Consider the following 18,052-nt stretch of genomic DNA (forward strand, 5'->3'; position numbering starts at 1 on the left):
CACACACACACACACACACACACACACACACACACACACACACACACACACACACACACAGGCAAACACAAGTAGAAAAAGAGAAAAGAGATCAGAACAAGTTCAGCAGACAAATAACATAAAGAGATCATAGTGGCGAGCAGCACTGCAGCCACCAGGATCTATTCATTAGTCAAATCAAATCTCATGTTTATCACAAAGTAAATATTCATGATACATTTATTTTGGGTGTTCTCATGTGCTGTGTCCCAATTTAGGGTCCACTTTCTTGGCAGTCTGCATTTCAGCAGTAAGTCTTACTAGGTCGCCAAAACTATTTTATTCTAGAAATGAGAGAAATGCTCTCTGCAGCCCAACAACACCAGCGTATCCATTGCAGCCCCCCCACAATGTTGTTTGACGGGTGCACTGGGTCAGCCCCCGTCAGTTTGGAAATATGTGAACTTGACATATTTACCAGCTGCTTGCCTTCAAGTGAGCATAAATCTATCACATAATCTGGGCCAATAAAAAGCCAGTAGAGGAAGTAAGTAAACTAAGCCAGACATAAATTTCAGTTTGATCTTGTTGTCAGTCTGGTTTAAGAGGGTCATTACAGGTAAATTGAAGATTCTTGATATGGGATGCAGCACAGCAACAAAACCCAAAGACATTCAGTTCACTCTCATAGAGAACTAAAGAAACCAGAAAATATTCACATTTACGAAGCTGAAATCAGAGAATGTAGACATTCACTCAAAAGAATTAATCAATTACCAAAATAGTTGACAATTAATTTAACTAATCACTGCAGCTCTAATACTATGAGACAGAATTTTACTAATCTGGAAATTTATCATTACAGCAATAATATAATTTGTCTAAAACAAGGTGCAGTAAACAGTAGAATTATGCCTATATCTACAGTAATGACATTTCTAGCCACAGAGATGAAGATTTGTTCAGATTTGTGACTGTAAAAACAACCACAGGAAGTGTTGACAATGCTAGTGAGGTTAGCTAACACACACTTAACTTGTTACTCACTAAGGTTTATCTTAAAAAAAAGATTAAGATGTTTGTAGAGGAAGTTGCCTACAGTTCAGGCAAACATCAAGCTTAAAATATAACGTCACCAAGATGAGCAACACTTCCTGTGGACAGAGGACAGCGTGCCTGCACCCTGGAGTCTGATCACAGCTGTGGAGTCCTGTTTGACAGACATGTTCACTATCTGTTCACTGACTACTAGCTTGTAACCAGTGAACATAGAAGTCATGAAAGCCCTATGCAGGATAGATAACTAAAGCAGGGAAGGAAAAGTTCTTACCAACAATCAGATTCAGCGTCGTCAGCTTTTCTGGTCAATGCAGTGACGGCTGTCTGATTGTCCTGTGAGTAGAATAAAACACCAGACACGCACACTCTCAGTATACAGTATCAAAGAGAATATTTATCCAAGGATAGCAATATCTCCACGGAGGAGGAAATGGAGTGTCAAACCAACCATGGCCTCAGTGAAGCGAGCCCCCTTCCTGTGGCGGAGAACTGGAGGGATCTGGCTTTCCTCTTGTCTGCTTGAGCTTTTACTGTCACACCTGAAAGAATGAAATCTGATAGTTTAGGTCTCTACGAGAGAGAGCAGACCCAGGAAATGCCGTGCTAAAAGCTGTCATGAATACTACGATTTATTAATAGAAGTGAACCGAAACAAATAAAAGCCTATTTCAGATTAGTCCCTGACCCTTTCCTCTATTTTTAATTACAGTGGTTTAATTTGACTACATGATGACAGTAGAGCAGATAGCAGTAGCCTGCAGTATATGGTGCAGATCATTAGCAGGAGCAACCTGCATTGCACTTGAGTGCTGCCACCCACTAGAATACAGAAAGCTGACATCACCGGGCGGCAGACGCAGTAGTAACTACGCTGCACTACCCCCACAGTGTGTCATCACTTAAAATGTAAGTGCGTTATGAAGGGATCGTCTAATGGTCAGTATGAACAGGAGGAATAATTACAGCAAAAAAAACATGTTTCAATGTTCATTTGGGCTCCTGACTGTTGTTTTAGGACAGACTTGAAAGAGCATAGATTGACATTCTGATGATTTCTGCCCCGGTCGATTTGGCGACACCTGTGGTCACTGGTGGTAACAGCATGTGCTTGATAATAATACAGGTCTCACCACTGACCACCGGGGGCAGCAAACATAACTACGTGTGGCTACTGTGTCAAAAACGGGCTGAGAGGATTCATCTTGTCACACTGTAAGTAAATAAAGACAAATGGAGACCAGATTGTCTGACACAGTAATATTAAACTCATGATAGGACGTGTTCTTCCTTCTTTATTATGTTTATTATGTGCAGATGCAACAACTTTTATCTTCTGCATCATGTCCAGTAGATGCATGCATCATTTCCTGCAACTCACTTGTGTGTGAATACATAATATAAATCCTATGTGTAACAGTATTTACAAAATGTTAATATAAATGAGTGGTCACTGCTGAAAAATGCCGGCCATATATAGTATCATTTTTTTACACTAAAAATCTTAAATATTATAATTAAATTCCTCTCTTGAACATGAACAGAATGATGCCCTTGTATAAATTAATTCAACTATATTGGTGTCTGTAATCCTCATCCCCTCTCTTCATGCCACAGTCTGTCTATCCTCATAAGGCCTGCCTTAATTTCCATCACCAGCCTACATAGATAACTTTGTTCAGTACATTTAAGGAAATATGTGAGCAAACTGAGAGAGGCCGGGTCAGAGAAGTCCCATCCATTGCCATAACACTGGTTTCCCCCTGGGTGCAGTGTGTTTTTCAGTTTACCAGGGAACTGACTAAGAATAGAATGCCTACCTCACGGGCTCTGTGTTTTCCCTGGCAGAGCCTGGGCTCTGTAGCTCAGCCTCAGTGTGATCACTGCCATTCAAAGGAACATCACCACCCCAGAGTCCTCCCATCTTCTCAGGCAACAAACACTGTTCCTGGGGTTCAGATGCTTTGTCAATCTCCTGGTTGAGTTTAGGGATCACCTAAAAAAGAACAAGAAGCAAAGAGAGGAAATCTTTTATCGTACTGTTATTGTATCCAACACTTTTATATTTTGAGGTGTAACAAACATTTCTGCGTTTCAAGAGCAGAAATGCCTTACAACAGCACAAAACACAAAGGACCACTGAAGTTGATGGATATGTCATTAGTATTGCAGGTATTTGTTGCACAAATTGAAATTTTGACCTGATGTTTAAGTTAAGGAACTTTTATGTGTGTAGGAAATTTCATAGTAATCCATCCAACAATTGTTAAGATCGACTAAAAACTACAAATGTCAACCTCATGGTGGAGCTAGAGGAAAAGTCAGGAGACCACTAAAGTAGTAGGATTCATCGCCTGGGAACCATGCATGTCTCTACAAAATTATTATCAATCTGTAAAAAGGTTGCACCTCTCCCTTTTCACTAAGCCCTGGTTCCCAACATTACCAGTGTTTTTTGTGTTAAATCATTAATTTTAGTCCAATTTTCCTATTAATCCGTTGATTTATCAGTCATTTTACACAAATACTGGAATATGGCTTTCAGTTGAGTAGTTTGTGATTCACAATGTCATTTTATTGTTGAAGGGCTTCAGTCTGCTTAATCAGTGAAAGTGACAACAGTTGTGAATCATTAGCTTTCAAGTTGCTGTAGGAAGGATGAAACTATTTTGTAGTAAATGACATTCTGTATAATTTGGTGCACTCATGGCTGTGTGTGTGTGTGTGTGTGTGTGTGTGTGTGTGTGTGTGTGTGTGTGATCACAGAAAATTGTGATTGCCAGCAGTACAAAGAAATCCTACATCAGTGTTATTCTATATGCTTTGAAAGCTTTGTATCAGTGTAGCTCACCCTGTGGTAACCTGAATAGATGGTATGTTCCAGTTAGGTGAGACAGGGGCTGTGTTTGAAATCGCATACTAAGATACTGTCTACTACATAATCAATCAGTATGTACCGCATACTGCCTACTAAATGAAAGATTACGCATGCCATTACCAGTATACTCAAGCAAGATAGTCATGTGACAGCATCACATGACTGTATCAATCACAACATTACCTGTCTGAGCTACTGTTGAATGAAAATTGTTTATCACAAATGTAAAACCTTACATCTTCCACTCAATGTGGAATGCTACAGAGACATTAGAGCCAGCAGTAAATTACCAAAGAGCTGCACAGATCAGTTCATCAGTTCATGTTCTCCCTGGGATGACGACTGACGTTGACTGGTTGATCAAACAGGTGTTATTTGGATAAATTGACCACATATTGGGAATCTAAATGGTTACTTTCTCACGTTAAAAATATTAAATCTTATTAAAGTCACATATTAGTGACATATAGTCCTAGATTGAAAATTACAACAGCTTTTAGCCTGGCTCAAAATCTCTGCCATTGCACAGTCTGAAGAGAGAGGTTGAGTATGTCCAGTAAGCTCACATCACATACTAAGGAATTCTTGCTAGTTTAGTATACATGCGGGCATTTCTTGAGCACATAAAATCCACATACTATGTAGTTGCAACGCACTACATACTCACTTTGACGTCATACTTTGAATAAATAGTTCTTAGTATGCGTTTCCAAACACAGCGTGAGAAGGAGCGAGGGAGTGAGGGAGAGTAGCGTGCTGTGAGGCTGCACATTTTATTTATTTACTTGTAGGGTTTTTTGTGTTTTGCTTCAGTTTAACTTATTTTTATATTATAAATTTCTTTTATTGTTTATTAACATTTTTCTTAATAAACATCACCTTTTTTGCACATACTACTGCCTGCCAACCTGCCAACATAATCCAGTGGTTGTTGAGATGTTAAAATTAAAACTGGGTGATAATTATTATTGTTTATAACCTAAATATAATCTTATTGCAACAAACCATTCATATAAGAATACTGTGTTTTACAGTTCACGTTCAAATGAATAGTAAGTTAATTTTTTTATCATTATCTATCACAGTGTGACATCTTTAATGACTAAGCATATGTTATTTGAAAACGATGTGATTTTATTCTAGTTGAACATGCACACACACTCAAAAAACATTGGATTCAAACAGGAATGAAGATAATTGTCCCTATTTCTGTGAATTGTCAAGATTTCTTGCTGCTGCTTATAAATAATTCGTTTTCAGGAAATATTTCATAATAACAGATAACTTTAGTATGAACTCATCACACTGACAGGTCCTGAGCTTTCAAAGAGCATCAGTGGTACAGAATGGTGTGATCAGATGATGAATGTCAACAGGTCACCCGGTCGTAAGGTGTGATATTGTGGAAGTGTGAAATGTCACAGTGCTTCATGTTCCTCTTCAGGCAGATGGATCATTACGCACACGCACACACACACTCTGAAGGCAGTGTTCTCCAAGATGCCACTTACTTTGACAGAAAAAATACAGCAAAACTACCATCAAGAGTAATAGACTTTTGTTGATTTAACTTTAAAATTCGAATTCCTTTGCTCCTTTGATATCTATTGCATATGTATTGTGTTTCCATTGGCAACCATGATAGGAAACCTGGGAAACAGGTTAAAAATCTTTTTTTATCATTCAGCGGATGGGATATTTTGACCCGAATGTATGCTAGTACATAAGAGACACAAACTGGGGCTAGTTTTGATCTAGTGTGTTTAGTATCTTAGCATTCCAACATATTCTACTTAGCACTAAACACAAAGTACAGCTGGGGATGTATATCCATAAGGCTTAATTTATCCCCTAGACTTGACAGCAAATCATTTTACTAGTACTATAGTCTGTACCAATGCAATGCATCCAAGATTAATCGATTAGTTGATCAAAGTTAATCGCCCAGTTATTTTGATAACTGATTCATCGTTTTGAGTAATTTTTTTAATAAAAGAAAAAATTCTAGATTTTTAAATGTAAATATTTTGTTATTTCTTTAGTTCTCTATGACAGTAAACCGGATATCTTTAGGTTTGGACTGTTGGTCGAGACAAAACAAGACACTTGAGGTTGCGTCTTGGGCTTTGGAAAATAGGGATTCAGTTTTCTGACATTTTATAGACCAAATAACTAATCGATTAATCAAGAAAATAATCAACAGATTAATCAATAATGAAAATAATGATTAGTTACAGCCCTAGTCAAGATATTTACCTTGTCCTGTTCTTGTAATAAATCCCCTCCATTCCTGAAGTCCTCTTCCAGCAGGTTTAGTGGTTTGTCTTCTGGCAGGGTCTCTGAAGCTGGCGCTGGTTCGAGAGCAGATACACTCAAAACAGAGGGCCAGCTCTGCATTTCATTATCAGGTGGCTCTGTAAACATGGGCTCCTCTTTGTCAGGATAAAACAGATCCATGGGCTCCATAAGGTCACCAACTAGATCCTCTGTGGGAGAACTTCTGTCAAAGTCTGTATAAAACAAATCCATGTCTCTGGACACAACAGTTGGTTCAAAACACAAAGTCCCCATCTTACCATTGGGCTGCACGTTACCTGGATCTGTGTTCTGCTGTGTGGTGGCGGTCAAGTTGACTGGAATGGTGTCTCCTTGTTTGTCTTGGTGTCCATCAGGTTGACCAGTTGAATTTATGTCCTGCTCAGTATTCACAGGATGAGTTTCGGCATCCGTAGAAGACTGACAAATCAAGTCCTTGTCAGTGTCCCCTGTCTGAGAGTTATGGTGAGGAGATTCCTGTTCAGCTTCACTTATTTCCATGTTATCTTTAGTGTCTGGCCCAGATATGTCTGCATTTGAAGAATTCCTGATGTCATGTTCATCTGTATCATCCAAATGCCCATCTGTAATTTGCTCCGGAGCTATTTCTTTAACATTTGATATCGGGCAAGAAGAAATCTCAGGAAGGTTGCTGGTATCTTCTTCATTGGAGTCACAACTCAGTTCGTCAGGATTTTCAGGGCTGGTGACATCTGTGCCAGTTCCCTTACTTTCAGACGCCTCTGGCTGGGGCACATCTTCATCCCCAACATGATCTTGTCCTTCTGGGCCACATGTTTCCTCTTCATCCTGTTCTTCTGGCTCACTGGAAATGGAGATGAGAGGAATATTTATGTCCATGCATGGATCCGGACTTGGTATTGATTCTCCGCCTTGGTTGGTTGGATGTGTGTTTGCTAAAGCATCACAAGTCTCTGTGCTAATCTTTTCTTGGGGATCTGGGTAGCCTCTTAGAACTCCTTCACTTGCTTCACTTTGTGTTTCTTTGACCCCCTCATCCTCTTCCTTCACAATCTCTGACTCATCTCTTGACTCCTCTCTTTTTTCTTCTAAAGAAGAATCTGTTTTCTGACATTCAGTTTTCACTTCAACCTTTTCAGAATTATTTCTCTCACTCAGACCATCAGTTTGACCATTAAATAGTCCTTCACCGTCCTGCGCATCCCCAGTGACATCCACAGCTTCCTTTAAACCTTCCGGTTTTCTGTAAGTACTTGCTTCAACACTGGTCTGCTCTACGAGTTCTTCAATATGGTCAGGAGGTGGTAGTTCAGTGTTGGGGCTGGGTTGGGATTGGTTAGTTTGATCAGTTTCAAGGAGATCTCCAACACTAGAATTGGCCAGTTGTTCTGCATCACAGAGTCCAAAAGATGGTTCTCTCTCTCTGGGCACTTCATCTTTTTGAGACAGAATTGTATCCATCTGCTTAGAGACTACTTCTTTCTGACCAGGCATCTGTTCTAGTGACAAGTCCTGGTTATGATTCTCAAGGTTTGCCTCTTTCTCTTTGACTTCTTGGTTGTCCTTCTGATTTTTCCCAGTACGTCCTTGGACCCTCTCCTGGGTGCTCTCCAATGAGGTCAATGAGTAAATCCCTTCATCGATATATGACTCAGTAATCGACTGGTCATCGGAGACTCTATCCACTATGGAGGGGACAAATCCTTCATCAAGAGTTGTGACCTCCACAGGAGTGGCACGGTACACATCCCAGGCTGTTCCGCTGTCACACAGTGAACTGTCACTTCGACTCTCACAAAACTTCTCTGGCATCACTCCAAACTCACTCTCCACCCAGGAGTCTGGAGAACTGATAGCTGAATCGCCCATTACTGACTCAGTGTTCACTGACTCAGGCACTGAAGAGCCAGTGGGCGAGTGAGTGTAAGACAGCTGTGGGGAGTTTGAGATTGAGTTGGGTAAGACTTCACTGTCAGGTTCCTTGGGGTCTTCAACCACACTACTTGAGTTGTCATCCATATGGGGGGAATCCATTAAGAAGTCTTCAGTAGACCATGAGCGAGATGCAGCCGGTCTGAAGTGGGGTGACATGGCCCCTCTGTCCTCTGACACAGAGGAAATTAGGATTTTTGGTGGGGGTTGGGCACAGTCCTTCTGGAACATGTAAGACCTCTCCCTCACTCGACTTCTGTAAGCACCATTCCTTGTGTGGTTGAAGTCAGGGTCACGGAAATTGAGTCGACCCATTGAGACACTTCGTTCAATAAGCTTGCAGGGCTCCTCTGGCTGAGAGAGAAACAAAGAAGTTGGCAGATATCTATCAGTGCTCACCTTCAGAAATGTCTGTTTTGTCAAAATCTGATGTCAGACATATAATCATGCACTGCCAGTAAGGACTTGTACCTCCTCTATGCCAGGGAAGTGCTCCAGGAACTGTGACACATACGTCATGATGGATTGCTCATCTGGTGCGTTGATCATCACATCTGGGCAGATAAAGAACAATTACCACAGTAGCATTTTACATAAAGGCTCCCATGTCAATTAGGCTCCCTCCTAACAGTCATAAGGCCCTTTCAGAGTTGCACTTTATTATGTAAATGTCATGGCAAAATGGCAATTTTACATGTAGATCTCATGTCTGAATAAAGCCATGAGCCACTTTTTTGTAAAACTCATGATGGTAATCTTACTAGGTTGGCCCTATTAACATTTCTGTAACAGTTCCAACATGGCACAAGTCCAAGCTGAATTCTGTCACATTGACACAAAGACACAGGGAGAGATTTTTACATTGTTGAGCAGCTGTCTAATGTCAAAGGTGTCTGTATAAATAGGTTTTGCTTATTTTTTTTTACCTCACAAATCAGGGCAATAGGACTAAAATAATCAGGAAACTACATTAATCATCAGACAGTCTCCCTGCATTTTCATCCATTCCTGCTCATCCATTTTATATCCATGTGAACAAACAGGAATTAAATGAGAATCACAACCTAATGAATAGTCATTTTCTTAACAATGCTAGAGCACTGTTGCATTCTAAAATTGGGCAGCAGAATTCTATATGTCATGCCGAATAAATTATGAAATTGAGTGCAAAAAAAAATTACAGGGCAATCTACACAGTTTATTCTCGTTATCTAACTATAAGAGATATGTTTAATATGTTTATCTTATGGCTACATTAAAGTCCCCCCCGCTCAAAAATATATTTTTCTTCTTATTCCTACAGTTGCATGTTTGAGCTTCACTGTGTAGAAGAATGTTTGTGCAGAGTTTGATACTAGAAGGGTGTTTTCACATTCATCTGCTGAAACTTGAAAGTTTCTCTGTGCTCATCTTAAATCTCAGTTTAACACATGTACAAATGAGCATGAAGTGTGACATCACAACTCAAAATCAAAATCAATCCTGGTCCAATATTTAACTTACACAAGTGTGATGTGGAAACATGCAGCCTCCAGTGTATATACACTGAGAATGGACTTCACAGTGAAGTAGAAAAAATCTTGTCAGTTGAACTGGAATGAGTATATTTGCGTATTCATATATTCTGGAATTTTTAATGAGGGAGAAGCAGTAGATGTCATTTTATGGATTTTACAGTGATAATTATACTTTTTTTGTGGAAAAAACATGACAGACACATTATTGCTCCAAAAAGAGGCATTTTTATGTCTTAATACATGTCTGGAGGGGATCTTTAAACAAGTTGCCATGCCATGAAAACACCTTTCACTTTTGGTTTTCACATTCATGCATGGACTCACACACGATTGGAGTATTATTTTATTACAGTATTTTATTTTAGTGGGGTATTTACTGCACTAACTAGATTATTCATGATATCACAGTGTTGTGTACATAGCACAACCTGGAAGGGACCTAACTACAGAATTTTCAGATTACAATGATGTGTAATAAAAAAACAAGATATTTTCTTGTTACCCTCAGGCTCCAGGAGGCGTGGGATACCCAGGCTGAAGTGGGCTATCCTGAAGGCATCCTCCAGATTCTCCCTGGCGCTTCTCAGCAGGGCCTTCCTCATGTCCACAAGGCTGGTGTCAATGGATTTAATGACAGCCAGGAAGGCAAGACCACTTGTCCAGCTCTTCCCAAAGTCCTGCACTGCCACACTATACCTAGGACAAGACATGTACAATGTCAAAATTGTTATTTTTCAAGACTCCTAAGATTTAATTTAACAATCTTTATATCTTTAATGGCAGACCACACTCACTTGCGTGTTCGCTTCTGCACCCACTGCAGCAGCTTCTTGATGGCCTTGCTGTGTTCTCGCATGGCTGTTGACGCTGACTGTCTCTCGTCTGATGGTGTGCTGCTGAAAGACGTGTCAGAGTCGGAGCTGGTGGGGATGGATGACAGGCTGGAGGAGGAGGGGAACTGGCTCCTGATGTTCCCGGTCAACTCCTTAATCTGGCAGGAGACACAGAATAGGATTATATTCCCCACACTGGCCTGACCACTGTCCCACTGCTTAATTTAGATGTTAAGTGAAGAGAACATACCATTAATTCTTGAATAAAAAACTGGTATTCACATAGTGTCTGGGCCAGAGAGCCAGTCCCTAATAAAAGCCAGGTTCCATTACCTGTAATCCCAAAAACTGCTTAGTGGGTGCCATTCATCCTCTCCATGTCCGGTGCATAAGGTTGTATTTAGACAGGAACTACTGTATCCCGGGTATAAAATAGGATCTGTTCTAGCTTAAAATTCCATGTAAGGATAACAATAAGGTGAAAGGCCCAGCCAATAATGGGATTTATTATATAATGGTTATCATGGTAACCATGACACACCATGTAAACATTTCATCAGCTGTCCTCCACAGTTATGTTGTGATCAAAACCCTCAAACAATCAGAGGATATGTCCAGTCCTGAATCTGTGGTTGGATCTTAGAGATGTAATTAAAGGGGCACTCCACCTATTTAACACAAAAACTTCAGTAAACTCGTCATGGGGAGTATTACTCGGGCTGTAAAAACAGGTGTGAAATCTCCTCGGTGGCCTCTGTGGGAGCTTTCTAAAGCCTGAGAAAATAACACTGATGATGTCATCAAGACTCAGAGACACATTCATAAACAGAAGCCTGTGTTATAAACCGGAGGTGTCACCATCTGGTCGGTAACCAGAAAGTGAGGGTCCAATGAAAAGATGCTATTGGTTGCATTATGTGAAACGTAGCATCAGACTCAAAAGTCAGGACATCTCAGCCTCTGCAGCACAGATTTTGACCATTAAGTACCGCTTTATTACAATTTTATTTAAAAGTTTGATGCATTTTTTCTTTTCTTTTTTTTTGTAAATTAATAATAAGTGAGAAAGATGAACGACTGTGTAACATACAATCATGCAAACAGGATAACTTATTTTATTAGTTTTAGTAAGGTCATTTCACCAGTGGATTATGGCTTTGAAATAAGGTTGCAGCATTTAGTCAATTTATCGATTATTGCATCAACATGAAAATAACTGGAAACTATTTTGATAATCAAATAATCATTTAAGACAGTTTTCAAGCAAAAACACCAATAATTCCCTGGTTCCTGACTCTCATTTATCTGTTTTATGTGATAGTAAAATGAGTATCATTGTGTTTTGGACCTTGCGTTTTAGGAAATAGTGATGGACATTTTTCACAGTTTTCTAACATTTTATAGACCAAACAATTAATGGAGAAAATAATCAGCAGATATAGTGATAATGAAAATAATTGTTGGTTACAGCCCTACTTTGAACAGGAATATACATACTATCAATAACAATAATAAGACTTTACTTACATATCACATTCCACACAGGAATACTGTATGCAATACAATTTGCTTCACAAAAATGAAAAATACACATCAAGAAAACAAATGCAAAAATGGAAACATTTTGTCCAGCTTTCACTTAAACATTAGTAAAGTCTTGGTGTTTTAAAAAAATTAAATGTGTGAAAGAAATACAACCTAATTAGTGGACCATAAGTTAAGATTTTGTGGAATTATTCATTTCAAGGTCAAGAATGAATTTTCATGCTAAAATAAGTGTCAGCTGGGGAAATGGCCAATGCTCTAAGACCATCAAAGAAGCTCAGTGTATCCTGTTCATCATTAGCATTTATCCCAGCTCAGACCTGCCAGTGTAGGCAGCTTCACACAGGGGAATGCCTCTAGAATGAGAGGACAGTCTGAGAGGACTGTGGAGATAATTGTTTCCTCATGGTGTCTGTCCAAAGGCATTGAGCCACAGTGTGGATTACATAAACTACCAGGCAAGCTGCACTTTGATGGACTTTTGTGAATGGAAAGTGCACAGGCTGTGAAGCAGACACTTTATTGTTACACTTGACCTCATTTGAGTGAAAAGAGAGGCGGAGGAAAGGAGGGTGGATGGAAACTCAAAGTACAGATGAGAGTGGATGAACAGATTTTAAATAAGAGGACGGATTAAAGAAAGTGTGATTACCTGGAAGAAGAGGATGATGTTCCAGATGAGTCCCAGGATGATGGAAGAGTTTCCATCTGCAACATCAGCAGCATCGATACTGACCAGCTTTACCTGAAGACACACCAGCACGCACACATTCTGTATGTGTAAACAGTTCAGCCATTAAACATACAGTATCTTCATGCTAATACACGCTGGTACTCACGTTTCTTTCCTCAAGGAAAGACAGGACCTTGGCAATGTTGTTGAGTCTGAAAATACGATGGGAGGACTTCTTGAACCCATGAAGCTGGAAGATCATTCAGAATGAGAAAAATATTATTAATCAGTATAAAAACTGCCTGCACGATCACAACTCTTACTACCAGTACTGCTCTGTGAGCTGCTAATGTTTATTATTATACATAACACTGTACACTGTGTGAAAATATCTGCCACTAAAAACAAAAGAGTCTCACCAGCTTGCAGCCAGAGAGCTCCTCCAACAGGGCCATGAGGATGCGTCCATCCTGTATGTCCCGGAAAAGGTCATGGACCTCAATGGGTGGGTCACACTGAGAATGGAGGGAAAGATAATATCAGACATTACTGCAAAGGCTACGTGCAGTGACTGCATATAAAAAATGCCAAAAGAAGAGTTAAGTTAAAATCCTTCAGATTTTTGCCCTGCTTAATTTGGTGACACGTGTGTTTTAATAGTGTGCTTTAATAGTTCAGGAGTTCTGTTCTAAATCATACATGTAATGACCACTAGGGGCAGCAAACAGCTACTGGTGTTGATCTGTTTACAGCGCAGTCAAACAAACTGTAAGCTGAGAGGATTCATCGTGTCATGTTGTTTTAATAAAGACTAAAGGCACAGTCACACCAGACTGTGGCACAGCAAGAACATCTGTAAAATAGGTGGTGTTTGCAGCTACTCACAAGGCTAGACCTACTGTAGCTGGCTAAGCTAATGCTGACAAGCTAGCAAGCCGGGAACATGTTAGCACTAGTCAGTCACAATAGCACTCCAAGCTTCTTTCTATTTTCTCTGTACTGAACCATTTTCTCCCCCCAGCATTGTGTTGCCAGGGCTGTACATCATTTAATTCAATACAGAGATACTGAAGAGGAAAAAGTTTTACAACTCTTAGTTAGCGAGCTTGTTAGCAGGGCCTGTATTCAAAAGACTTATTTGTACCATTGACTACTGTTTGCAAACCATTCCTCTTTTATAGTTTAGATTCTTACAGATGTGGCTAAATATAAGTAGATGGTGCAACACAGCTAATAATCTACAGTAGCTTTCTTCATTTTGGATTCTCTCTATATCCTCAAAGGTCAGCAAAATTAAAAGAAGAATGCCAGAAAATGTCTTCTGACACAATAATGCTGAACTCATGGTGCAATGTTGCCTTCCATATTATGAGAAATATGCATATGCACCAACTTTAGTCTTCATCATATTCAGGACCCTATGAATGCATCCTTTCCTTTAGATCCCATGTGCATGGGAACACAATTTGAATGATAAGGTCATTACAGAATGTAAATGCACTGAATGGCTGTTGCTGGAAAAAAATGTTGTCCATAAATAGTATCAAACAGGGGGTTTCATCTGATGAAAATCAATACATTTAAATCCAGAACAACAAATCAGCTCAGACTTGTCCTTGCTAGTCAGGAAAAAATGGATTTTGGGTTTGGGTAGCTTCTGATGGACAGTCATTAATTTTAAATTCATTATAAAAAATACTGATAGATTTATGAATATAATCATTACTTGCAGTCCTTCTTCAGATAATACTGAAAAGTGATGAGTCTGATCAAAGCTGATTTGCAATCAAAACCTCATTAATCATTTACAGCCTCTGTATTAGCTAATTATAGTAGGTAATTTGATGATGGGAGTTCCCAAGGCCAAAGTTCCAGTAATGTCTTCTGCAAAGAACAACAACATAATAATAATAAAGTTAGATAAAAATAAATGAATAAATAAAAATAAAGTTAGAAATCATTCCTGTCAAATACACCCTTGAGCATTGATTCAACACTTAAGATGGCGCTGAACAGCTCTCCTTTCAACACTTGTCACTGAAAAATCAACACACAACCATTTTCAGACACTAGAAAGATATATATGGAGATGTTCTTGTGAAATTTGAGTGAAATAAAATACACAAACTGTTAAAGTGTAAACTATGCAGATTTATCTATACAAATCTGTCAGCTACTCAACAGCACACTCAGACTGAGCTAACATTTCTCCCTGTTATCACAACACATCATTACTAACTAGGGCATTTGTGAACTTGTCTGAACATGGTGAACTGTGGCAGTAGTGGGGTAAAGTGACTGGAACTTTCCAAGATGACTGAAGACAAATGTATGATTGTCAATTAGTGGGTCAGAGATTTGATGCAAGGCCAAAGAGTGAGTAAGAGAAAAGAGGCTCATTGTGTGACAGGAGACAAAAGGCTTGATCAGACACTCAGACTCTCGGCTCACTCTGATTCACCCCTGGTTGGGGACTGAAAAACAGAAGCCAAACAGAAGCTCAGGAGTGAAACAGAAACACAGCGTGTCAGCAGAAGCACAGTGAAAGTAAGGCTCTGCTGGAGCTGGCTGGGTCTGAATGTACAGGTGACTATAGCAGGCAGTGAAAAAAAGCAAGAGAGCACTGCTTTCAGAGGTGTGTGTTTGACAGAAAGCTTCACTAGGTGCACACAAGGACAGAATTTCCACTGAGGATGGGAGGGGGGACGTGGGGGGACACTTTTTAAAATCCTACTTTCATATTTTCAGGTTGACTTGCTCTTTAAAAGATCTCTCAACATTGTCCTTTTCATATCCAGCATCCATAATGTAGGTAGAGAAGGAGAGGAGCTGATGAAAATGTTGATATTCTCAGGGTGCCTGTAGTTGTTACCGTGCACTCAGAGCAACAGGCTTTAACAGCAGCAGTGAGTGGTGCAGCGAGGGATTTACATGCTTTTTTTGCCCTGGGTTTTAACTCTCAGGCCACATAAAGGCTGCCCTACCTGGTGCGGGCTGTGGGGGTTCAATACAGCCTAAAAGGAGGACCTGCAGAACCTGCTCAGGGCTGAAAATCACCTTCACTGCACATTTTGGGTGAAAATGAAAAAGAATTCCAAACCTACACCCCTGACAGCACATTTTATTTCTTGTGTGCATTAGTCTCTAATGTTGTGTACTCTCCTATTATCAGTTTGTCAGTCATCTGTGGAGAACTTTGAACTGCACTACCACATATTTGCACACACTTATAGGTGCTGTAACAAATAAAGTTTGACTGACTGATTAATAAATCAATTCAAAATTAATAGTAAACTAATCTGATAATTGATTGATGGTCTGAGTGATTTCAAACAAACAACAACAACATATATTCTGTGCATCTGTCTTCTCTAATATGAAGATTTGCTGTTTCATATCATTGTAAACTGACCATCTTTGGCTTTTAGACTGTTGGTTGTACAAAAAATGTCTTAAAATGTCAATTTAAGACATTACCTTGGACCTTTCTAATTTTCTATCTATATTTACAGTTAACTAATATCAGCCATTATATTTGTATAGGCTGGGCTCTAATTTCCACATTTATTTAACTTTCTTTAAATATGTGCAAATAAATAAATACAGAAATAAATGTAGAAATCAATACATACATTTAAAAAATATGGAAATAAATAAATACACAAATAAAATATAATAATTCTCAATAAAATTGTGTTTATTTCTAATTTAATATGCATATCTATGTATTTATTAATTAAGTGTCCCCTTTGGGCCTCCATACATCCTTAGTTCTTAGTGCCACTTGTTGAGGAACTCTCATTGGCCAAAAGCCTGGAGGAGCAAGGGAGGGGGCTGCTGCTCCTCCACCGGGCCATTGTTCACATACAGGAGCTAGCCGGGCGGTGTGGAGAGGAAAACGACCACCGTGGGCTAACCAGACCCGTAACATCACCACTGTTCTCTCAGAGTAACACTTTACAGCCTCATGAAACTTTAATGCTGCACACATGCAGTTCCACACTCCCACATGTATAATTCAGACAGCGATGAAGAGACTGCAGCTGTTGTTTATGTACAGCACGTGTCTCTGCTGCAGAGTTAAGCGCGTGCAGTGAGTACGGTGGAGTCATCTCAGCATCACGATACACTCTGCGGTGAGGATGGAGCTATCCTGGGTTTTGGGGTGAAGTGGCAATAAAAGAAATTGTCTTGTTCCACCCAGGTAGTGAATGAATGCTCAGTGAGCAGCTCTGTAATAACCAAGGGTGGAAACCATGATTACTCTTTCTCCTCTGTGTGTTTTCATGAAGCTCTGAACAAACCTTTTCTAAATGTAGGTTCATCCATCGTGTGAAGGTCCTCTTCTGAACCACCTCTCTTTCAACTGCAACACAGAAACAGAAGAAAAAAGATATCAGTCATTGGGACACTGAAACCAGGGCCAGAGTACTGTCAGAGAGAGAAGACGCAACTGAGCATGAATCACAGCCTCAAAGGGATTTCATCGTAGCAGAGGAACAGTATGAGAAAAACACACACACACACCTACATGCTCTTTTTCACTATTATCTATCCATCTTTCATGCTCTTATTTCAGATTAAACATCCTGATATTAGAATCAAATCTAAGACTGCAACAATCAGATTAACACAATTCAGAAATTAGACATCTCAACATCGCATTTTGGTTATTTACAGTAATGCCTCGTTCATGTCATATCTGGTTTCACAAGTCTACAAATTGTAAATTATGTTCACATCAACATCCTATATGTGATTAAAACTGAGACACAGATTTTTCTCAAAGCTCTGTTATACAGTATTTGACTTGCCACTTAATAATACAGAACTCCCTCATGACCTCAAGGCCGTCGTTCAATGTAATTAAACCCAAATTTAATGAATATAATGTAGTTTTGTTAATGCACAGTATTTTAAACCTCCACACACGGGAATCTCTGGCATCGTTGAATCCCTCCCACATGACCTGAACACAGCATAACCATTTACAGACCCTGCACACCCACACAGGTGTTTCCACTTATTCAGGCTGATTAGACCTCAGCTCTGGTTGAATTTGGGTGGGGTTATGCTGGAAATTACATGAGGTCACCAAACTCCATGTACCAATTAGAATAATAAAGGTGCTTGTTGTCCCGCCCTCACAGGAGCAACAAAGCTGACAGTGTGAAGGGGTCCTGAGGAGAGGTCTAATCAGGCTAATAAGTTAAAACACCAGTGTAGGTCTTCTGAACTTTCAGATATTGCTATGCCAATGTAACTGTCTTCATATTACGGCTGGGCAACAATTCACTATTATCATACTGACTTTCAGTTGATCTTGATGTTCATATCATCT

The 18,052-nt window shown here is 39.6% G+C and overlaps 1 protein-coding gene across 2 annotated transcripts in view; it reads right to left on the minus strand.

The window, feature by feature from the left end:
* Positions 1-18,052, minus strand: part of clmna (calmin a) — a 50,136-nt gene that overhangs the window by 4,752 nt on the left and 27,332 nt on the right. Inside the window, exons 2-13 of one of the 2 annotated variants that reach the window (XM_042388496.1) lie at positions 17,016-17,077; positions 13,131-13,226; positions 12,878-12,961; positions 12,691-12,783; positions 10,455-10,651; positions 10,163-10,356; positions 8,615-8,697; positions 6,508-8,497; positions 6,170-6,399; positions 2,856-3,031; positions 1,487-1,577; positions 1,310-1,371 (exon numbers count right to left, since the gene is read on the minus strand). In XM_042388496.1, the coding sequence (XP_042244430.1) occupies positions 1,310-1,371; positions 1,487-1,577; positions 2,856-3,031; positions 6,170-6,399; positions 6,508-8,497; positions 8,615-8,697; positions 10,163-10,356; positions 10,455-10,651; positions 12,691-12,783; positions 12,878-12,961; positions 13,131-13,226; positions 17,016-17,077 (3,358 nt within the window). Of the gene's footprint in view, positions 1-1,309; positions 1,372-1,486; positions 1,578-2,855; positions 3,032-6,169; positions 8,498-8,614; positions 8,698-10,162; positions 10,357-10,454; positions 10,652-12,690; positions 12,784-12,877; positions 12,962-13,130; positions 13,227-17,015; positions 17,078-18,052 lie in introns of both variants that reach the window. The other variant, XM_042388495.1, reaches the window with a different exon arrangement.

Source organism: Thunnus maccoyii, chromosome 16, assembly GCF_910596095.1.
Source record: "Thunnus maccoyii chromosome 16, fThuMac1.1, whole genome shotgun sequence".
NCBI classification, from domain to species: domain Eukaryota; kingdom Metazoa; phylum Chordata; class Actinopteri; order Scombriformes; family Scombridae; genus Thunnus; species Thunnus maccoyii.